Source organism: Diplotaxodon limnothrissa, linkage group LG7 (assembly GCF_057381915.1).
Source record: "Diplotaxodon limnothrissa isolate DT_005_m linkage group LG7, D_limnothrissa_male_GT1.1, whole genome shotgun sequence".
In the NCBI taxonomy this organism is placed as follows: domain Eukaryota; kingdom Metazoa; phylum Chordata; class Actinopteri; order Cichliformes; family Cichlidae; genus Diplotaxodon; species Diplotaxodon limnothrissa.
Window position 1 is genome coordinate 10,432,558 of NC_140602.1, and position 23,390 is coordinate 10,455,947.

The window sequence follows — 23,390 nt, forward strand, 5'->3', positions numbered from 1 at the left end:
TCCACATTCACATAATAGTTATTGTGACTGCCTACACCATAGATTACTGGATTGTCAGTGCGCCACTCACAGCCTCAATCTAACAAGTCTGTGTATCTGTCCCATATTATATATATTTGTATATATAATCTAGTGACAAGAGAACAACTCTTATACTGTATATTATATTTAGATATATTCTGCATCTGATATCTGTGTATACTATATAAACGTCACACTGTACAATGTGATTCTCTGATATGCTCTTATATTTGCATGTGGGATATCTACAATCAGAAGTGCTGTACATTTAATCCTCATCCCACAGCAAAGGTCAACTGTCTGACTCAGGCCTACATAAGCTCTTTATTGTGTTTTTTTTTCCTTTTTCAATGAAACTGAAAGAATATTGTACAAAAAATGTATGCATTTCTTCATCAGTTAATATTCCAAGACCACTTAAATCCACACACATCACGATCGTAGCACAACCACGTCTCTCATATGAAGGAAATAAAATGAATTCCATGATTCTGTTTTTCATCTTTCCCTTTGTTAGATATGTTTGTTCAGTAGTGCAGAATCACATCTCGGCGTCTCATGTGGATTATGGAAATAGAACTGTGGTAAGAAAGACGTCACTGCCCTCAAAGCCATATTGCTGCTTTTTATGTTTGCATGTTAAATCCAAAACCAGCAGAGACTTGAAATGGGAAGAGGTGGAAATGTGCTGGCAGTGTTGGACTGATATAATTGCAATGTTAGTAGCACATAATAAACCTTTATTTTATGATTTATAAACCGAAGCAACGAATTAAAGGAATCTTTTTTCTTTGCTCTTATTCTCATTCTCTTATTCATTTTTTTTGTCACATCTCTGAACTATGCACTTTGCATTTAGTGTTGGCTGATCTGCTGCATCTGGATCTTTTTGGTGTGGTGTTCAGGGGTTGGTCTGAGTGGAACTGACGAACAGCTTGTGCCAGCTGACCACTCTCTTCCTCATGTCCACCTTGTCAAGCCAGATGTAGGCTTCACCTATCAAGGTTTTCTTCATGAACTTCCCTCCATTAGACACCAAGAAAAGCTGGGAATGCATGAGAAAGACAAAGAGAATTTGTCAGTAAGTTATCTATATGTGCTTTGCCAGCTCAAAAAGTGCATGTTATTCAGTATGATTATTAATAGTTGCAAGCAGATTGTTACAAGTATATCTATAAGTCTAAAATTTAATGCATTTTATAGACCTGGAAATTTTAGAGCCCATATGAGCTATTTACAGCAGAAGAAACAGCTTTTAACCACGTTGTGAGTACCAGAGGAAACTCTGCAACTTCCCTATGTTTGGAACACTACAAACACGGCCTTATGGCCGCACCTGCAGCCACACACCTCTGCAGTTGGGCTGTGTTATATATTGAAGTGCTGATTGGGCCATACCAAGTGCAGCTCTTGCCACCCATAGATGTGCATAAGTGACTTGTTTAGCCTTCTGCTGGGTATTTTTGATTTGAAGTAATTATTAAACTAAGTGTTGCTTTGTTTGTTTGGTGTTAGATAATTTGTTAGGATTTGTGTTCCCCTTATGTATCAACTTGGCCTGATCAGCCAGTATTTAAGTCCCCTTTGGTTCTTGCAGTTAGCTCAGTTTTGTTTGCTGAGTAGTTAATCTGGAGATATGTCAAGTTGCTGTTTTTGGATTAAGTTTTTTTCTATTCATTTGACTTCTTTTAAAGGCCCTGTATTATTAGTTCATTTTGTATTTTTGTATTTTTTATTTTTTTTTACAATTTTGGGGGGTAAACCCACTTTTTTCTAAATACTCACTGTGTCCTCGTGCTTAACCAGCCTAGTCTCTCACTCATCGCAACAAAAAAAGTTGGGAAGAGTGTAAACTAGTCATCCACAACTGGTTGTAATAATAAAATAAGATTATTTTTAAACAACACTCTCATATTATGGGATATTTGTGACTCCTTGTCAATACGCATAACAAATATTAGGGAAATCTATTTATGTTTTGTGTGTCTGAAAGAAAAAAAACCCAACAGAATATTGCCAAGTATATTGGATTTTTAAATCACCAAATATTGGTATCAGTCATAAATAGCCTTTATTGTCCAGACTCTAACACAATCATGATTTATTAAGTTTTATTGACTCATCGTATTTGACAATTAGCAGGGGTCTGAAAGTTATTTAGGTGCCTGTTGTACACTACCTGTATGGAGTGTCCAGTTGGGTTTAGGGGGAATCTGAAGGTCTCATTGAAAGAAGGCTCTCTATCATGTCGACAAATTCTCGTCTTCTTCTTAATGATCCTCTTCTGGGTGGCCACATTCACCACATACAACTTCACATACAGATCTGGATGCAAGTTGGATAAATAATAATATGAATTCATAAAAAGAGGACTATTGAGATTAAAAAATCAAAATGCATGTACATCAGTACTGATTGGTTCCACACCTGGCAGGTGGTCTGGGCTTTTGAACTTGTAAGTGATGTTTCTGCACTGAAGGATCTCCAAGACCAGTTGGTCCCCTTCTGTTTTCACCTCCTTCTTGAGAGCAACCTTGATCTCCCCCATTACTTGTGTTTTACCAGCTAACACGAAACAGAAAGAGCAAAATCAAAATCACATCAGGGAATATATCGCCAAAGTTTCACGTGTATCTCACCAGTTCTACATGTCCTGAAATAATTAAGAATTTTACAAGACAAGCTGATTTAAACTTGGTAAATTAGTTGTCAGGCACCATGGAAATGACCTCCCGACCTTCATCATTGTAACAGCTGCCAGGCTATACCCTAAAATGACCCTCTGCTCTTTGTAACAAATTGAAACTAGAGAGGGAAGGGAGGCATCGTGACACCTGAGCTACATGAAATGTAGATATAACAGCAGTTGTGGGACAGCATGGCAACCACTTCTCTCAAGCCGTGCAGTAAGTTATTATTCGGGTTAATATTGTTCATTGACAATAAGCACTTAGCTGACAATTTGACCTCGCAACTTAATAATGACATTAGCAACACCATTTAGAGGCAGTTAATTAGGTGGCTTGGTTACAAAGAAATTGAAAAAAAAAATACAACAAAACCACCATTGCACAAAACACTCAACAGGGGGAGCCCTCTGACCAAGAAAGCAAACATTTGAAAACGTGACATTTCTAGAGCTTGCCTTCATTTTCTGCAGTCTCAAGTTGGTTTTTGTCTGTGCCATTAGGAATAGTCTTACCGCTGTGAGAAAAAACAAAAAAAACAGAACAAATGAATTTATGAACACTGTTTTATACATTTAAAAGAGTATAACATGACATATACATTAACAACCGTTAATGCATAATATGCTTGCATGGAGCTACAAACAGTCTTACATCCGTGGCACTTGAAAAATGGCACTGTCCACTCCTGTGCCTGCTCCATCTTCACTATCCAGACCTCCATAAGCGTCTCCAACCAGGCTCGGGGCAGATAGTACCACTGACCCTGAAACATCACTCAGCCGGTGTCCTGGTCCTGTGGGTGGCAATACTGAGTGTGATACTGAGGAAATCAATCACTCAGTTTTTTCCTTCAAAATAAATGACTTGCATAAAAAACAAACAAACAGAGAATGTTAAACGACCCAGCTTTTACCACACATGCATGGGTGCCCAAGACATGTGCTGTATGTAACAAAACACACACCCAGCTATCACTCATTGACAGAGGCACTCTCCATCACACATAACTTTGACAACTTTGACTAAGCATCACATAACAGGGCATCACTGTAAATGTCAGCATCTCCTTGCATTTACGTAACAGTGCTGTGTAAAATCTCTGTAATACGAAGCAAATCCCTACATTAGAACTAAATGAAGGTCACTAAATTTAATGAAAAAAAATAAGATTAATTCACTGTAGGACATGGCATGGCAGTTTGTTCATACAATTAAATATTCTTTCTTGGCTCTGGCTGGTTTCTGTTATGCTTTTGCAGTAAGAAAGAACTTGGGAAAATATGTGAAGATTACTGTTGAAACACATTCGGTGACTTTCGGTGTATTTTTGAAAGATGATGTGTGACCACAATGTGTTTGAAGCACAGTCTGTTACTGAAATGCAATAATTACTCATTCTGTTCCTAATGAAAACAAAATCATTCGATAATAAAAGCGACACAAAATAAATATATAAATAATGAAATAATATATAAAATGAATATGTGCATTTCCAGACATTCATAGTGCTACATACAGAAAATAATTACAACAGAAATATCAATATTTACACATTCATTTATTTGGAAGGCTTAGTTTTAATTATTTAATTATAATAATTATTATTAGTAGTAGTTTTTTTAGTTGTTGATTAATATGATTTATTTATATATTTATAGAGTACATTTTTCCTATGTTGCCTCACCTTCCCTTGACATTTCTGCTTCCCTCATGGTTAGCTGACCGCTTTACACTCACTGGCTGGTGAGTGCAGCGTGAACCTCCTGTTGACTTTTGAAACCTCTTGGTGTTTCTGTGTTTCCAGGTTTGACTGGGTCATTTGTGCCCCCTTTGTTTTAGGTGGGAGGAATAGGGAAGGACTGTGCAGGGCGAGAAGACTGTGTGCCATACCTGTGTCTGCCTCTGTGTGTGCTTTTCTAGGGGTTAATTCTTGTGACACACACATGCACATACACAGCAATATTGCAGCTCCACAAAATATTCTGTGGCCAGGAAATAATAGCTAGGGAATCTACAGTTGCATGCGTATAAAAACCTCCAACAATGAGTTTACTTTCCTTTGTAAAGAAGTAGACCATTAGAGTTCATTTTGAGGATATCACATTGAGGATTATACACAGGTAATGGATGTTGTTTAAGTCATGTTAACACAGTAGAACATACAACATGTAAGGGATTGCCATCCTAGCTTGGTTTCTGTACTGGGGTTGGAGATCTCCACACCGGGGTTCTGTAGAAACCATATGCTTGGGATTGGCACATGCACACTCCATGTAGAAACAGAGGGGTCTGGATTTCTAATTTAGCTAATAATACTAATACTACAAGTTAAAATAATCCATTAATTATGTTTGTAGTTTCTTAAACTATTATCCCATTTAATTAACTATTTAAGATGCCCAAAGAGAAAACCAAAATATTAAACTGGTGAAAAATATCAGAAACAACACATAACAATTTAGTAAACTGAATGAGCCCCATCTCTAAAAATAAGATTTTAGAATTACATAGTGTATTAAATAGGATTTCACAGCAAGTTTATTTTTATTTGTGTACTTATTTGATTCTTTATCTGCCTTGCTTTTTGCTTAACAGTTATATTAATGAGATAGATCACTGTGACTTTGTGCTGGCAGAAAAGCAAGATGAGATGAGCAGAAGGCAAGGTAAACTGTTAAGGAGATGAATGCAGAGCAATTCAAGGCTTTATCAAACAATCTCTACAAAGCTTGCATGCAAGGGGAAAAGGTGCATTTCGAAGGTGGTTTATCAGGGGTAGGGGAAGGATTTACTTGGTTGCAGGCAGGATTGTTGCACGGCAGCTTCAGCAGCAGCAATTGCTATTCCAGCATCCTCAAGGTGGGCCTGAGTGACACTGCTCTTGCTTTGGCTTCGGGAAGGGCCATGGGAACGTAGTTGGCCGTCGGAGGAAGACTTGGAACTGCCTGGGCTACTGTGTGACTTTTCCAAAGGCATCATTTGCATGTCTAAAGGAATATTAAATGAATGGTTACAAGTGCCAAAGAGAAAACTGCAAAATACAGTGGCTTGCAAGAGTATTCGGTTCAAGGGGGCCGGATACTTTTGCAAGACACTGTAAATAAACCAACCCCTCTCAGGTGCAAATAATATTTCACAGTCATCTGATTGTTCCATGCAGTACTGATATGTATGTATTTACAGTGTTCAAGGTATGGTTATGAATACCTGCCAAGAATATTAATATTATTTATTGCTTAAAACTACTTATATGGAATTAATTGATATTTAGCAATCATTAACTGTAAGAATGAGGTGATTCTTTACCTTTAGCTGGATCAGGAAAGATTCCATGGCTTCTGCTCTTGATTACAGAGTTTTTAGGTGAATCATGACTCCCATCTCCCTGCCCTGGTGCTAGACTCTGACCCATTCCATACCCCTGTCCAGAACCTGAAATGTGGCCCTGGCCCTGGCCATGTCCCTGACTTGACCCAGACCCTGACGGACCTTGGGCAGCATGGTGGGCTCTGCTGTGTTCAATGCTTTCACTCTGCTCTTTCAAAGGCAGCCAGCGAGGAGTGTTGTCCAGCTGGGTGGTATTTGACAAGTCAATCAGTACCTGAGTGACAATAAGAGAAAATAAAAGAGAGAAAGAGTGAGACAGTACAAAATAAATAGGAATTTAATATATATAGTTATAGAAGCCAAGTTTAAATTTGGTGTTTGTCTGACCAGAGAGTTAAGTTAAGAAACGCAGGTCCACCAATAAAACAATAAAAATAAACCAACATAAAATAAAATAAAATAGCAAAAACCACTTTAATGAGGTAAATTGGTAAAAAAGAAAAAGAAAAAGTGAGCTAAATTTCACATTGTCAGATGGCAGACTCGGCTTCACAAGTCACTTACTTCTCCAAGGAAGTCATTGGAGGAGGACCTGTCATAGTCCCACACTGTCACCTCCAGCGTTTTTTTCTTCAGCTTCAAAGAAAGAAAAAATAAGTAAAGAGAGGGTCACAGATTATGGTGAGGCGTTGAGGCGATCGTGCGAGGGAACAAAATGTGTGAGGTGTGAGCTTGTTTGTCTGTGCGAATGTGGGTGGATGAAGGACAAAAGAAACGAGCTCGTGTACACTGAATGAGTCGTGCCTAAATGAGTGCAGCCATGAATGCTAATGAGGGGGTAATTTAATCAGCAAGGAAATCACGAGTTGTTAAATGCATGTGTGCAAATACGTGGACGTGTATAGAAACACTCGGAAGCATGTTGGAGGACATAACATATACAGATATACTTATATAAGTATGCGCTGCAGATTTTTTTTTAAGGCTGTGGTAAGACGATGGTGGTGTCTGTCACAAACAACACAAGCAAACACAGATGGCTAAGAATAAACACAAGCAACCATATATACCTCTAGCAGTCACAGATGAGCACACATGGGCATGATTACCTAACACTCTTCTATTACTCTTTTTGCTAAAAAGGCATGCAGTTAAAGTGTCTGTATTGACACTGTAAGAGCAAGAATGTCGGTTGTTAACTTGAGGTTTGCTAGTGCCGATAAGAGGCTGCATGGAGGATACTGAAAACAGCCCGAGGGAGAGAGCATGAGGACGGAATTCTAAGTGTCGTATAAGACGCTGAGGCTTCCACATTGCCCAAAGTGGATCACAACAAATACAGTAACTACACAAGAGTGACTGTGGGAAGATGTTTGTGTGCATGTGCGTTTTAGTGTGGGACAGGAAGAGAGGGTCTGCACAGTACCTGCTCCAGATGAATGTTCTTGTAGATGACAGTCTGATTCCATTCTGGGTTCATGGTCTTCTGGGCATACTTGGTCCTTCTCTTGTTATCAGCACTGATAATTCATGACATTCAGAATGATTGGTTGTTAATAATACATTATTAAAAATCTCTCCACTGCTTGATCCCATGGCAACATTCACAAAACTGCAATGCTCAGTAAATGGGCTGAATAGATGCTGCTTGGAAAATGGTCAATATCCTTATTTGGAGGCACCAGAAAGATTGCAAACAAACTGAAATATTTTTGTTAATTGTCTGCTCTGAGTAAGATGCTTTTAAATTTTTTTTTCAAATGAGTACAGAGATAGAAGCTGAGGAGAGTTCAAAGTCAGAGGCATGGAGAGAAAATGTAATGGCAGAAGTGCTCTTAAACATTGTGAAATAGAGCAGATAATTGGACGAACAACAAAGGCCACAATAAAAGGATGGAAAACCACTTTGGATGGGTAAATTACACAAATAAAAACATAACACCAACTAAAAACAAAGATTAGCACCACACTACCTTGCATTCTGGACAACCATGACTTGGCTGAGGGAGTCCAGAAGAGGAAGAGGAGGGCATATATCACAAACAAGAAAAGCAAAAATACAAAATAACAGTCAGAGAAGCTCAAAGAGCTCAAAGAAAAGGCAGTAAAGGATAGAGAGCTGAGGCAATCAATATTCTCTTGAGGGTAAATCACTGTTTTTGTGCCTACACAGTAGATATGACTCAAGACCAAAAAGCCTCACAGTGATTACTGGCTCACAGGTGAATGAGAAATTCACTACTCTGACCTTTTGTTGAGACACTGCGGCTGTGAACTCTTTTGCTAATGTCAGACAGATGCATTTCAAATATATTCTTGCAATAAAGCAGCAGTACAAAGGTGCTCTCAACGAGCTTACATTTTTAACCTATACAGCGTGTAGGTTGAGGGAGAGAGCGCATAATCTAATAAACAGGCCTGATGGAGGCATTATCTAAGAGCAGATATTGTTACAAGGGAGATAATGGCTGCATCGATCCTCTCTCTTGCTATTCACAAGCTCTTAGGAAGACAGTGGAGTCGACACCGATAAGAAGGAGTCTCACCTAGGGACAAAACCAAAGCACTCACTTTAGCCAAAAGTAGAAAGAGTAAGAACATGAGGTTGACCATGTGGACTCTCTGTTGCCAACTAATTTGATACATTATAATGCAGCAATTTGGAAAAAGGCCGCCTCTTACAGCTTTATGTAAAGTCTAACACAACTCACTTTATTTATTTATAGACTAAAGCAAATCGAATCAAATTACTGCAGAAATGACTGCCTCATATCATCATGTCCTATACCATTTTCTCACACAAACGTTAGTCAGTGGGATACAGCAAAGTCAGTACAAAGTCAGGAAAAAAAAACAGGGAGAGAGAAAACAAAACAGACACAAAGGCAGAAAAGCAGACACAGAACACATATTAGTTAGCACTAAAATGCTAAAAGCTCACCCTCTCCCAGGTAAAAGGTAGACCTTCACAAAAGGGTCAGAGTAGCCATCATTATCCCTTGGGGCCAGGTTTCTAGCTTGCAGGACGTGGACAATAAGATTTCCTAGATTTCTGTCATAGTTGATCTGGAGCTGTTTGAAACAGAGTGTAGAGGAGGCTCTATGAGAGAAACTACAGGGGTCCATCTTTATGTTGTTGGGGGTAAATAGTGATATTTTCTTAATGTTTGTTTGCATGTGTGTGTGTTTTAACCTGAATTTCTCCTGTGATGGGATGAGGCATCTTCATCATCTCTGTTTGCTAAAAAAAATAGAACAAAAACAGAGAGGTCAGGAGGTGGAGTGGTTCTAGATTGATAGTTTAATGATTTGGCAAACAAATTTGTCTGGCCCACAATAACAGACTTTAGCCATTAACCTGGGATTAAGTTGAAGTATATATTAATAGAGTACTGGTGAAAGAGGTGCCCTTGTAGAATAGATATTAACATTTTTCATTGAACGTATGCACGTTGTGGGGGACACTGACTATCTGATCGGTGTGTTAGAAAGGAAAGTCTGTCGGTGTAGTGTGACACCATTAGTTAGTTTAGTCAGACATCTCGTGTTCAAAATGAGTTCTTTATTGCAGGATCAGACTGCGAATTTGGGGTTTGATAGGTAATTATCCCCCTTGACCCTACATGCGGATGCTAGGATGGTCGAAGCAGCCAGCTGCTCTGTGCAGAGGGAGAGACGAGAAACCCAGACTCTTAAATAGAATGCCCAGATGAGAGGTTGTGTTTGGTATATGATTTAAGGAGAATGTTTCATTTGTCTGATGCAGTGCAGCTCGAGTTGCCTGGCTGAACTTGCCTGCGGTCTTCACTTCATTTATTTAAAGCAAACACATTTCACAGAAATGTCAACAAAAGACTAATTTGAATAAGAATGTGTGTGAGGTAAGCCACTAAAAAGAATTTTAATGGATGAAATCCATTACCTTGTGTCGCTGCTTCTTGCTTATTGCAGGGGATGCAGGCTGGCCAGGGCTTGGCACCCCACTGGAGGCAGCCGATCCAGTACCAGAGTGGAGGAGGGCAGAGCGCTCTAGTGCAGACAGGACCCCCAATCCCCCAGCTCCTACTCCAGCCATACAAGGTGCTTGCTGCTGGGACACCTTCTGCAATTCTGCAGCTAACTGCTTAGGATCCACACCGGGGGAACGCTGTCCACCTACAGAGACGAGTGTATATAGTGACTCACATTTTATTTATGTCAAACATGTACGCAGGCGCATGCACGCATGCAGACGTAGCAACAAATTCTCGTACATACCAGCCTTAAGCTGGACATGGTGCTCCAGGGCTTGTGGGTGCTCAGGGTCAGACAGCATGTTTAGGTCGCTGTTTGGATCCATACAGGGAATTTATAATGGAATAACAACCAGTGCGTTGTAGGAGTAATCAGTCACAGAGTGGCAGATGAAGGGGTGTGGGACGAACAGAAGGGGAAGGAAAGACGAGAGAAGGTGTTCATGGCTGCAGAGTCACCATTTTGTGACTAAACATGTAGGAGTTTCAGTGGGATAGAGGGATAAATGGTGACAGATGTTACTCACAGTCTCACACAAAGCTCCGCCTCTGCACATGTCTGGCCCATAATAGACTGCACTTCCTCATAAGTCTTTCCCGTTAGAGGGACTCCATTCCACTCCAACACCTGCATTCCTGTAATACGATGAAGGCCAGCATGCAAAATGAGTGACTACCCCTCATCTCTATACATGAAACGTGTTAGAACAGAGAGTGCAGTTTTCATGCTCACAGAACAATAGTAATAGCAAACAGCTCTTCAACTGAATTAACTCTGTCTTCATTCTTCTTTATTCTCAGTTGGGTTTATGCATTGGCTTTGTTCCATTGTTGGAACAACACCCAGCACAAAAGCAAGAAAGAAGAGTTTTGCCGATGATTATATTAGATGTTTTGTTTCTCACAAAGAATAATGTAGAAAAAATAGCATATTAGAAGTAAAAACACAGCAACAGCACAAGAAATAACCACTAATATTTGCATATTTATGATGTAATACACAAAACAAATCACAGCAAACTCAATTTTTCCACCCAGGGCCAAAGAAATATGAGGCCTCACTTACACAACTGAAACCTGGTCTTCAGATTAGACTTCTGCTTACGAAGCAACTCACCAGCTGCTGTGACAATAAAGGCTCACATTAATAAGTGCGTATCCTCATGCATGAGCCAGTATTTCTTCTTAGATTATTCCCTCTGTTCTCTGTGTATAATCTGTATCCTCCCCCACTTTATTTCACACTGCACCTAAAGGCATGTTCTGCTGCCAGTTTCTTTCAACAGAACATAAACATATGCATAGCATACAGCACACGCTTGAAAGTAAACCAGCCAACCTACTGTCTTGCCTTGCCTTCACTTAGACCCCCGGAGAGCAGTCATTTTGGTTTTCTACCTTAGACCCCCGCGGAGTCATCATTTTGCGTTTCTACCTTTAAAAGCCGGAGAGCAGTCAGTCAAATGCTGGAGTCATTCATATGTATATTAGGTCGTTACCTAGGAATTCTGGAGGGAGGGGAGTGGGGGTGAGTGATTGAGGGGGTGGGGGAGTGGAGTGTTTCAGTTTGCCATCTTAGGGAGAAATCAACACATGTCCTTTGTATGTCCTTTGTTGCTGACATTTATTGATGAAAACAGTACAAAAAACCAACCATTTGTACACATATTTACAAATAATGATAAAAAGTGAGTGAGTACATTTCAACATTTTCAGCAATCACTCACAATCCTGGCACTGCCACGGTATCTGTCGTCTGCATTTACCACATGTGTACCTGTAGCAGTGAACACATCGCACAGTGGCCTGATTTTTTTTGCATCTGTGTTTGACCTGACACGTGGCCCTTTTTCCAGGGCTCGGTGTGGAGGGTTGTGTCCGAAGCAACTGATCTTTTCTTGCCTTCTTCGCAGCTACATGAGAGCGAGCCAACTCCCTTGCAAGCTCCACCAGGAAGTCCACCCGTCTTTCCTTCGTCCCGGTGCATGCTTGATACAGCACATGTGCATTCAGTGCTGCCATGTCAATCATGTTATAAAACACGGCGACTGGCCAGCGCCGTGTTCCTTTGCGGACAGTGTACTCCCGAACCATCTGGTCCATCACATCCACGCCACACTTTGTTTTGTTGTAAAGGGTGACAGTGTTTGGCTTCCTTTTGGTAGTGTTATCAGTCTGAACCACGCTGTGCATGCTGCTAAGAATATAGACTGTCTTCTTCCGTTTGGCCGCATACGCCGTCAGCGTGGCAGCAGAGGTTGAAAACACCTAAAAAATAAGATAAATTGTTATTTCCATAGCCCTTTTACACACAATGAAACACATAAACATAGAACCACAAAAGACCTGCAACATACCTGAGTGGTGAATTCATTGCGATCTGTCTGTCTAGTGGATTGAGGAATTTCCCTGCGAATCTTGTTGACTGTGCCGAGGATGGTGGTTTTCCGTCCAAGAAGTTTTTGCGCAAGTGAAAGCGATGTGAAGAAATTGTCCGTGGTAACATTTCTGCCCTTGTCTAGGAATGGTTCCATCAGCCTCATTACTACATTTTCAGAAAGTCTCTCCCCAGTGGGACGACTGGGGTCCTTGCCAAGATATGGGAAGACATTGCAAATGTACTTGGATTTTAGGTCGCAAGCCACCCAAAACTTGATCCCAAACTTGTCAGGTTTACTTGCAATATACTGCAGGAAACAGCACTGAGTCTTTGATGGGAAAAGCTGTTCATCAATGGTGATATGTAGACCAGGGTTGTAGCACGTGATGCAGTTGGTGACAAATGATCCCCACACACTGGAAATTGCAGCAAACTTGTCAGTCTTTGCTCGATCACAGCAGGTGGACTTGTCATCAAAGCGTAGGTGTTGCATGATGTTTTGGAAGCGGTTTCGTGCCATAATTCCAATTATCTGTGGGTTTCCCAGGTTTGCTGACCAGCAGTCATTTAGAGATGGAACCCTGGTAACCCCCCGCAAGATGACAATTGCAATAAATGCCATTAGTTCAGGGAGGTCCATGAACCAATGAACATGCTCCATGCACCACTCAGCAGGCCATTTGTAAATATGTGTACAAATGGTTGGTTTTTTGTACTGTTTTTATCAATAAATCTCAGCAACAAAGGACATACACCCATGTGTGTTGATTTCTCCCTAAGATGGCAAACTGAAACACTCCAAGTTGGTGACTTTTGGAGATTTGTTTCCCTGGATGATTGAGAATGCATCAAGATGAAACACAAAAGGAAGCTCACCGCTTTTAGCAGCTCCCCCACCCCCTCAATCACACACCCCCACTCCCCTCCCTCCAGAATTCCCAGGTAACAGCCTAATATACATATGAATGACTAGCCAATTTAGCTTCCACTTCCACCATTTGACTGCTCTCCGGGTTTTATAGGTAGAAAGGTAGAAGCCTGGGGATGCTAGTGTTAAAAAAAATTTTTTTTCTTGTTCAGCAAGACAAAAAGGGAGTAAGCTATATCAGAATTAAATGGAATAAGAAGCTAGAACCAATTATCTCATTAAAACTACTGGTGGAACTGCAATCAGTACTCAGGCGCTTCTCTTTCTAAACAAAGATTAGAGCATCAATTATTTGAAATTCCAGAAACTACAAGAACAAATTGAGCAGGGATTGTTGCATGGTAATTCACTGTGTGTGTGTGCGTGTGTTTATCTGTGCTTGCCTGTCTATCTGTATCTGTATGTTTACAGGGACGCTAAATATAGTCTAATGACTAACACAGCCCACTGATGTGGAGGGTGTGTTTGCGCGTGATGTGTTGAGGAAAGACACATGACAAACCAACACACAGTAGGCTACAGCCGCCTGTCACAACTCCATCTGGAGTGATTTAGGCATGAATTTTTACTGAAGGCGTAAACGGCCCTAAAATCATCAACACTTAAAAAGCACTGTGATCATGACTCTCCTGAGCCTTGAGAATCTTTTTCATTCTGCTCTTACCCTCCACAACTTTCCCCGTTTGTTCTGCCACCCCACCAGGGATGACCTTGGCAATGTACGCTCCGATCTCTCCACGACTCCCTGGAATCTCCTTACCACCTACCACACGGATGCCAAGTCCATTACCTAAACGGTAAAAATAGGGATACAAATCCTAATTACAAAAACAGAAATAGACAATCTTTGTGATTTTTTTATGGTTGTACGATAACTGTATGTCTGCATTTTGTAATAGTTTTATACCTGACACACTGGAGTCCTTCATGTCTCTCTTAAGCTTGATGCGAGTGTGAGGGAAGGCATAAGGCACGAGTTTCATCTGAAAATTCACAGGATTAAAAGAAGCATGTTTGTAAGCAGAAAACATTCCGGGTTTACATATTAAAACCAAAAATAAACATGGAGTGGAAAAAAAAGGACCAAGCTGAATATTATTAGCTTGAATCGCACCTGTCTCCTGTCTGAAACACTCCCGCTCTGAGGATGCCCTTCTCTTGGCTTATCAAACCAATCTGTGTCCTCTCTTCTCAGGTGGTAGGCTAGACAAGGAAAGGATCGCATTAAAATCTATGCATGAAAATAGGGACTAGAAGCTTTCAGCATAGAATCAAGCAATCTCTTTTTTTGTATTTAAGAATAATTGTCACACATCCACCCAGATTTTCTAAAAGGCAGGAAGATCTCTGATCTGTCCTGACTGGATAGGTGAAAGCAAAGAAACAGAAACTCTGCTCCATCCTATCCACAAGTGTGAGATCAGATGGCTACTAAAAATACTAAATGGTGTATGAATAATTTCAAGTTTGATAAAAATTGATATGCTTTAAATGTTTGGAACGTTTTATTTTCTATGTATTATTTTACAGCACTGTGTACTGGAAGTCTCCCCCAAACCATCTTCATTTATAAGTAACGACTGGAAGATACTGACAGTCTCGTGCTCTATTTTACCATCACAATTCTAAATCATACCTTTAAGAGCAAAAATAATCAAAATATTGAAAGCTATAGTAATATCTCAACTTTGAAATACTGTTTTGGTGTTAAATGTAAAAGAATCCAAACAAAGATAGAATTTTCTATGTATTGGCGAGCCAAGCCCACAAACAGAAAATAGACTGCTACATATCTTGTAAATATCTTGAAAGCATTAGATCTTGAACAAATCGGTATATGATGGCAGCATTGGTTTTCAGAATTCTATAGAAGATCTTAAAATACTTTGTGCTGTGAATCTGCATGTTTTTGGTAACACTTATGCACAACACACATTTATTTTAGTGCATGGACATGAATACTGGAAATGGGTCTGATATGTTTACAAAACCACAGTGCAAACATTCCTGAATGACACATAAATTAAGTCTCTGCAGTGTATGACACATAAAAGATATCGAGTGTCATTAAGATGGGGTTCATACCAGCATGGAACTGACATGTCAACTACAAGAGTCACTAAATGATATGTATTGTATACGATTGTGAGGTGGGTCATTCCAGAATGAATCTGGTATGTTTACAAACTCAGCCAGAGAAGTGAACCATTCATGATATGCGGCATGGAGGCATACAGTCTCTAAGTAACTACATGAGAATTGCGATGCCGTCTCACCTTCTATATTCCAGTTTGGGCCTCCAGCTGTGGTACAAAGTTATATATGTTTTTAAGAAATTTGTTCAACATATGTTCATTCTTCTATCAAGCTACAGGAAGTAGAGTGCTAAGACTAAGATTTGTACTGCAAGTAGGCTAAAATTCAGCACATGCACTAAAAGCAATAGTAAGAGATGCATGCTTTACTGCATTTACTAGCCTGATAGACAGATCACAAATTTAAGCAGAAGCACTATGAAAAAACCCCCCAAACAAAACATATAAGATGTTTCTTTAGGAGGGAAAGCCATATCAAGATTGAGCCACATTATCATGAGAGGCAGTAACTTTAACTATGCTGTAAGATACTCTACCGTGTCTGATACTTTCATGAAAGATTCTGGCATCATCTCTGTTCAAAGCCAACATGGACTCACTTTGTGCTGCAATTGAGGCAGATGAACACTTTTATGTAAGGTCAAGACAAATGCTTCTGTCTCAACAAGAATGTATTTACATTGATTCCTCAAAATTGGCCTTGAAACAAAGCTAAAGTTGCGGAAGATATTCTTGTTCGTTGGCACTATCTGACAATTACATCAGACCCTGTGCTTTTTAATGCTACTTCATATACAAGATACTTACCAAATAAAAGATAAATAATTATAAAGGCACTGGATTTACCTAAACTAATGGAACACTACCAGTCCCATTCTTATGGAAATGGAAACAGTGCATGTCAATATCTGCTGTGAATCACCGGGGAACACAGACATCTCACACCACAAGGAGACATCCACAGCAACAACCAACAAGCAGAAAACATTAATTTTATTAAGATGAAAATGGAAAACAGATGTACATGCAAGGATGAAAATAAGACCAGATTAGAAACTGAAAGATTACAGAATCAACGCTTAACACAGCTGACACAATTTTCTTTAAGTATACACAACAACATCGGCTTTATAGAAAGCTACTGCATTACATCTTTTTTGATCTATATAAACCATCCATTTGGAAATGTCTAAATTGGCCTGGCACTGGCTTAGCAATTTAGTTAGAATGAAACAAAAATACCTGTAGAATCTGCAGAACATGTATATCACCATGATTCAGCAGTACTCTTTTAAACTTACTGCTGTTGTTTTCGAGCAAAACTAAAGGAAGAACCTTAAAAATGTATGTATTTCTTTTTCTATAAGTTTTCTGTGCCACTGAAAAAGGGCTCCAGTGTAGGCTGTTCAATATTGCTCAGATTTTTAATGAAATTTATACAAAAAATAAGGCAGCTGCATTGTGAGCAGTATGTTTGCTTAGCATATCTCTTTGTAGTTCATAAACAGATAACATAGATTCTAGAGAGGATCTAATTTAACATTTTTAGAACTGTTTGGGTCTAAGAATAAGGAAGGACATTGAATAAATTAAACTGAAAAAAACAAACAAACATCAAGCTGATGAAATGACACAGAAAAGCATGGATAGACGTGGCATACATAAACAAAGAGTGTTATGTATCGCTGACCACGATAATTAAAAGAAAGGAAAAATCATGCAAAATTATGACTTTACATTTATCGTGACAGAGGGAAATATTGTAACAGACAACAATAATTATCTGGAGCACTGATAACTGAGAAAGAAACAGTTAATCCAGAAAGTCAATATGACCACTCAGTATTAGCATGCATGATAAGCACGTCGATATGGTCAAATTGTTGAAGCAGTCTTAGGCTCCATTTACCTTCACTGTCAGACATGGCACCTTGCAAGTCATCCATGATGAATGCGATGTCTCGATCATAGCCACGAGTCCGAGATTCCTCTCTCATATGTTGCTGTACCTCTGGGAGGGAATGGCTTGACCCAAATTGGTCCCTGGAGTCAGCAGAAATGGGAGGGAGAGGACCAGCTGAAGCTCTAGCCATACCCATTGGTTGCCCCACTGGACTCAGAGGACTTTCCTCCTCTGAGTTCTGAGCAACAATGGGGATGCGTCCACGGCTTTGGCTTATAGGTAAACTAGTGGGTTTTGCTCTGGCTACCCCAGGGGCAAACGCTGCATCTAGAACCTCTCCCTCTGATTTAAGTCTTAATGAAGAACTGGACAGATCCCGTTTAATAGATAGATCCAAACCATAGACTGAAGAGGGTCGGGAGGAGGGGCGAGAACGGGTACCACTTGGGTAGGTGCCATCATCATGGGCAGTTGCCCTGATAGTAGAGCCAAGTCCAAGAGACTGACCAAGATTAAGAGAACCAGACAGGTTGGCCCCTAAGGAGGAGCCTAAATATTTTTGTTGCTCAGACAAGTTTTTTCTTAGCCCAAATGTAATCTCATCCTGAAGTAGCCTAGCTCTAGCAGCCAGACTGGACACAGAGGACGCTCCAGATCCCATGTAGCTACCATATTCAGGCTCAAGGTCCCTACTCTCCTGAATTGGGGAAAATTTTGTGATGGCCTTAGGGTCTATAAGGGCCTTTTTGTTCTTCATCTGTTTCTGGTAAAGCATAGCCGCTGGGAGTTGTTTTGCAGCCTGTTTTTCAAGGGTGAGCCTGCCAATGCTATATTTCTCTCCTTTAGGGAAATGGCGAAAATTGCTGTCACTGGGGAGATATTGTGGTAAGCCCAGACCAGTCAAGTGTTCGAGTCCCTCAGTTCCTCGTCGGAATTCTTGCTTGATCTGCTGCTTCAGTAGCTTCAGCTCATAAGGTTCTTCCATAGTATCATCTTCTCCTTTGCCATAACTCTGAAGCCGAGATGAGCCTAAAAATTCTGCCACCTAAACGGAAAAAATAGATAAAATTATACGCCACATGTTAAGTGTTATTGTGTAATTGTTCAAAACACTGAAGTGTTTTGAACAATTAAAAGGGCTATATCAGTCACACTGTTTTCTACATTCATGCAAGCCTAATAAAATAAAACTGGAGAATCAGCACTTCAAATTGTTGAATCGCTTTTTTAAATGAAAGAGCCAACACTAAGAAACACTAACATTCTGAGCTATTAGCATTTGTCTGAGGAGAAAAAGGTAGCAAAAACTAGAAACTAAGTTAACAGTATGGGATTTACCTCTGCTGTGCGCCTGAGTCTGTCTGCCTTGGACATCTCCTTATCAGGCAAGTTGAATCCAGAACCCAAGCCAGTATTGCTCAGCCCTGTTGACGCCTTGGTGAGCTCCCCTATGTCTTCTATCAGCACATAATTCCTGGCATTATGGTGGTCAATATCAGCATAGAAAGAATCAGCAGAAATGCTAGACATGGGACTAGAGGCCATGCTCCTCTCCTCAAGTCCTAACCTCAAGTCCAAGCTTCCATACTTGCCCCCTAGGTGAGCCACTCCATATCCACTTTCTGTGGAAGTTGGCACAATGAGCAGTGGCTGGTTGCGTATCACCTCATAGTTAGTGGTGATTTTGGGCTCTAAATCAGACAGGTTTGTTTGTCGCTGCTTCCCCTGCTGCAAGAGCAGAGCATGTTGGTAGCTGCCTGGCTGAGTCTGGGCATGGGAGAGGGACATGGTTGGGTAAGGAGACACCTGTTGGTGGTAAAGTGATTGTTGCTGATACATGTTCTGTTGGGTGTAGTGGCTAGTGGTTTGGGTCTGGGGAACATACTGGCCATAGTGAGAGTAGGGACTAGTTAGTGTGTTGTACTGGGAATCAGCTTCTGTCTGTGGGGGGATGAATTGCTCAAATTCCGACTGGGGAGCTGTCCGTGGTCTCTCAAGACCATCACCTCTGGTCTCTCTGATGTTGCTGACCTCACTGTCAGACATGTAGTCTCGCTCCTCTGCCACACCCTGAAGATAGGCTCTTTCTCTCTTCTCTCTTTCTTTCAGCAAGGCCTCCTTACGACGGTTGATACCCATCTCCAAGTACCTTGAATAAATAAATGAAATAAATATATATATATATATTTTTTTTACAATTTTAGTACTCAAAAGTTCTAATAAAAACCAGGGGAGGTGGCAAACAATATTCTGTTTTCTCACACATTAATACCTGTTACTATGTGTGAGTGTTGAGAAGTCTCATTGAGAGATGTCAAGGCAGCCTTTTTGCCCATAAGCTATCAAGGTAAGAAGGGAATCATGCAGACGAATTAGGAAGATTGATGGCATGAGATGCAATGACTGATGCAGTGGAGTTAGCTTGAATCATTTTCTGAGGTATTAGTTATTTATTAATTTAATACAGTAATACAAGTATAGGTAACTTTATATCCTAAACTGCGATGATTTTAAAAAAATTAAATGTGTCTCACCGTAGCTTGGCATCAATCTCTTTTTCTTCTTCATCTAACTCAGCCTGTTTCTTTCGAAGTTTAGAAGATTCTCTCTCCACTAGATCAAGCTCCTTGTCAATGTCCTGCAGGATCTTTGCCCGGGCCATAGTTGTACTACGAGCTAGACGGCGTCGAGCAGAGTTGGTGCTGTAGCCTGACCGTCCTGAGAGGGAGTCATCTTCAGGAGGGGGATCTGGCAGTGTTCTCTTTACCTTCTTACCTGTACTAGAGGGAGAGCCTCGGCTCTAGAATAAAAACAATCAAACAATCAGTTTGTCAATTCAGACTACTATATGACGGCTCATATTTTTCCATTCATATGTGATATGACTTACAGAATAGCTGTCTGCATAGTATCCACCCATCCTGTCTTCTGTGGAAGGACTAAGGGACTTAGGGTCAGATAGAGATTTTTGACCAGCCTTCAATATCCGAGGACCAGAAGAAAATCTGGTTGGGTCTGCAGTCAACATTCTCTGTCCTCCAAGTGACTTTTCTGGGGACAGTGGGGAAACTGTAGTATAGAAGGTTTTGGACTTAGCGGGGATGTCTGCTGAGAGGTGTGTGCTGTAGCCCACCTCAGTGGGAGCATGTCTTCTGTCTGAGTCTGTCTGACAGCTCAGACTTCCACCTCTCTGAGAGTTCTCTGGAGCTGATATATGTTTAATGATTTCTACTTTTGTGTCCATCTGGACATTAGGTCGCTTGATAGTTCCAGAGTGATCAGTCTGGACAGATATCTCTGCCACTGTCTGGATAGCAATGCTAGAGACCTTGGAGCCATGTTTTCCATCACTGCTATGCTTTCGAGAGCGTCGCCGAGCTTTTGTTGGAGCATCCCATTCATCTTGGTCTTCATCGTCAGTCTGAGCTGAGCTATCAATGTTTCTTTTATTTTTCTTTCTCCTTCCAACGTGTTGTTTCTCTGCTGAGTCTTCATCATCTGTCTGCACCCCACTATCAATTATTTTTTTCCCTATGTCCTGATCAGCTTGAAGCTTTACTAAATCTTGACTTTCCTCTATGTGTGTCCCAGCAGATGGAGTCGTAGACTCATCTCTGACTGGCCAGTACTGGCCACTGTCTCCTACACCTGCATATTTAGCATCTAGAAGATTTCCAGTGGGACCAGTACTACCATAGTGCTCGTCTAGCTGCCGCTGGAGTTGCAGTTGGAGCTGCTGAATTTGCTGCAACTGCTCTTTCTGCTGTGCATAGGTCTCCTGTTGAGCCACCATGTGGGCATGATGCTCCTCTTCTTGCTGAAGGAGAAGCTGCTGTTTCAGAGCCTGAAGTTCCTCAAGCTCCCTTTGGACCATAAGCTGTTCCTGTTCTCGATATCGCTGGATTTCTTGCCTTTCCCATTCCAGCTCTTCTGCAAGACATAGTTGCTTAAGCTTCTCTAGCTCTAGAAATTCCCTCTCCATCTGATACTGGGCCATTTTGGTGTTATCTAAGCCAGGGAATATTGGAGAAGAAGCTAGGGCATCCAGAGAAGCAGCAATAGCTTCCAGGGTGGCATCAGAGTACATCTCTGGATAGCCAGTTATGATGTCAGCCAAAGCTGTAGGTAGAAAATCTTTAGATAGCCCAGAGTCAAAAGGAATTATCTGTCCAGGGTCTGTAGTGGGGATAAAGCCATATGGGTGTGGTAATGGCTGGCTGTGGACTATTGATGTGGGTGTTAAGGTTGTGCTAAAGACAGAACCTGGCTGAGTCGTAATTGCATATGTGGATGGAACTGGGGCAGCAACAGAGGAGTAAACTATTCCATCTGATGTCCTTAGAGCACTATTTACACCAAACCCAGCTGCAGGGATCTGGGAGTATTGAGCAGTAGTCATCAAAGGGTAGACTCCAGTCGTTTTGCTAGTGTAGTCTAGTGCTTTACCTGTTGTAATAAAATATATATTTTATTCTTCTAAAAAACTTTTATTAAAAAACCCCCCAAATGAGTCATGCAATTTGGATTAAAAAAAACTGCACATGCATATCTGAAGTCATTTTGGCTAGCAAGATGCAAAACCAAAATACTGAGGGAGCACACGTAGGCAAACACATGCATCTGTATGAAAAAACGGAAAAGAAAAGAAAAACAGGTTAATATTTAAGGAAATCATGCATATTAAACAGCAAAGCAAATTAAATAATTTCCAAAAAAGTTAAGGAGATCATGCAACCTATAAATAAAAAACAGAAGATTTAATCATATAAAAGATTTTATTAGAGAAGTGTAGAAAATATATAAAATACTGGTGATTTTTTTTTTCAAACAAAATGTTTCCAAAATGCTTCTTTGCTTGAAATCGAATTTTAGTTGGTAATCACTTCAGGGAATTTTATGTTAATTTTATTATGTGCTAAAGGGTGACGGGTCTTGCCTTCAGGCAGCAGGCTTGGACTCTTTGTAATATGTACAGAATTTTCCATTATCTTGCTGATATAACCAAGCTTCTCACTGACAGAATCATTGTTCAGCATTAATGGTGCCTCGAAGAAATTAAGTTTTCCATGCTATGTGCATCAGTGGAACCTATAACTATTCAGATTGTCATGTGTCTGCTGAAAACAAGCCAGGTGGTCAATGGCTGCTTTAGCCTAGAGTACACAACATCTTCAGGAGACAGAAACGCTCTCTACTTTTAAGATTAGGCTTACTTTTCTTTTTGATAAAGCATATAGTTAGGGCTGAATCTTCCCTTAGTTACGGTGCAATGTCTAGGCTGCTAGGGGCTTCCCATGATGCATTGAGTGTCTTTCTTTACTCATCTTTTTACTCACCATGTGTCTATACACATTAGTTATTATTAATCTCTTTCTCGCTTGACCCCCCAGTGATCAGGATAGATGGCTGCCTCTCCCTCAACCTGGTTCTGCTGCAGATTTCTTCCTGTTAAAAGACAGTTTTTCCTTCCCACTGACGCGCTTGCTTATAGATATTCATATAATTGTTTGGGTTTTCTCTGTTTTCTCTGTATTATTGTCTTTACCTTACAATATAAAGCACTTGGAGGTAACTATTGTGATTTGGCGCTATATAAGTATAATAAAATGGAACTGAATCTATGAATCAAAATATTTTTTTAATTTGTGAAATTACAGAACACATCTTTGTATGTTCTTTGTCTATTTCTGTCTTAAAGATAAAGGGCATTTATTGTCAATTTTTCTCAAATTATCAGAATCTTCTAATGATATTATATACCACAGTTGGTAGAGTTATCTTTTTTACCCTGATTGAATAATAATTTTCCTAATTTGTTATGAGATATTCCTCAAACTATGTCCTTCCAGCTTTTATAAAGCATGTTGCTGGCATTAAATTTAAAATTGGCATATATGCAGTGCTGGTGAGTAACGGAATACATGTACCGGCGTTACGTATTTAAAATACAAAATATGAGTAACTGTATTCTGTTACAGTTACCGTTTAAAAAGGTGGTATTCAGAATACAGTTACTTTGTTGAATTAAAGGG

General features: G+C 40.2%; 1 protein-coding gene across 1 annotated transcript in view; it reads right to left on the minus strand.

The window, feature by feature from the left end:
- Nucleotides 1–922: 922 nt before the first annotated feature.
- pclob (piccolo presynaptic cytomatrix protein b) overlaps nucleotides 923–23,390 on the minus strand; it is a 58,801-nt gene continuing 36,333 nt past the window's right edge. Inside the window, exons 16-39 of the mRNA XM_085359023.1 lie at nucleotides 20,249–21,804; nucleotides 19,893–20,158; nucleotides 18,697–19,507; nucleotides 17,365–18,403; nucleotides 15,992–16,060; nucleotides 15,636–15,662; nucleotides 14,474–14,562; nucleotides 14,267–14,342; nucleotides 14,024–14,149; nucleotides 10,579–10,687; nucleotides 10,296–10,363; nucleotides 9,961–10,193; nucleotides 9,232–9,279; nucleotides 8,980–9,110; nucleotides 8,012–8,038; nucleotides 7,465–7,558; nucleotides 6,603–6,674; nucleotides 6,018–6,312; nucleotides 5,504–5,698; nucleotides 3,363–3,504; nucleotides 3,167–3,225; nucleotides 2,449–2,586; nucleotides 2,201–2,346; nucleotides 923–1,066 (exon numbers count right to left, since the gene is read on the minus strand). Coding sequence (XP_085215149.1) covers nucleotides 923–1,066; nucleotides 2,201–2,346; nucleotides 2,449–2,586; nucleotides 3,167–3,225; nucleotides 3,363–3,504; nucleotides 5,504–5,698; nucleotides 6,018–6,312; nucleotides 6,603–6,674; nucleotides 7,465–7,558; nucleotides 8,012–8,038; nucleotides 8,980–9,110; nucleotides 9,232–9,279; nucleotides 9,961–10,193; nucleotides 10,296–10,363; nucleotides 10,579–10,687; nucleotides 14,024–14,149; nucleotides 14,267–14,342; nucleotides 14,474–14,562; nucleotides 15,636–15,662; nucleotides 15,992–16,060; nucleotides 17,365–18,403; nucleotides 18,697–19,507; nucleotides 19,893–20,158; nucleotides 20,249–21,804 — 5,960 coding nt within the window. The remainder of the gene's footprint in view (nucleotides 1,067–2,200; nucleotides 2,347–2,448; nucleotides 2,587–3,166; nucleotides 3,226–3,362; nucleotides 3,505–5,503; nucleotides 5,699–6,017; nucleotides 6,313–6,602; nucleotides 6,675–7,464; nucleotides 7,559–8,011; nucleotides 8,039–8,979; nucleotides 9,111–9,231; nucleotides 9,280–9,960; nucleotides 10,194–10,295; nucleotides 10,364–10,578; nucleotides 10,688–14,023; nucleotides 14,150–14,266; nucleotides 14,343–14,473; nucleotides 14,563–15,635; nucleotides 15,663–15,991; nucleotides 16,061–17,364; nucleotides 18,404–18,696; nucleotides 19,508–19,892; nucleotides 20,159–20,248; nucleotides 21,805–23,390) is intronic.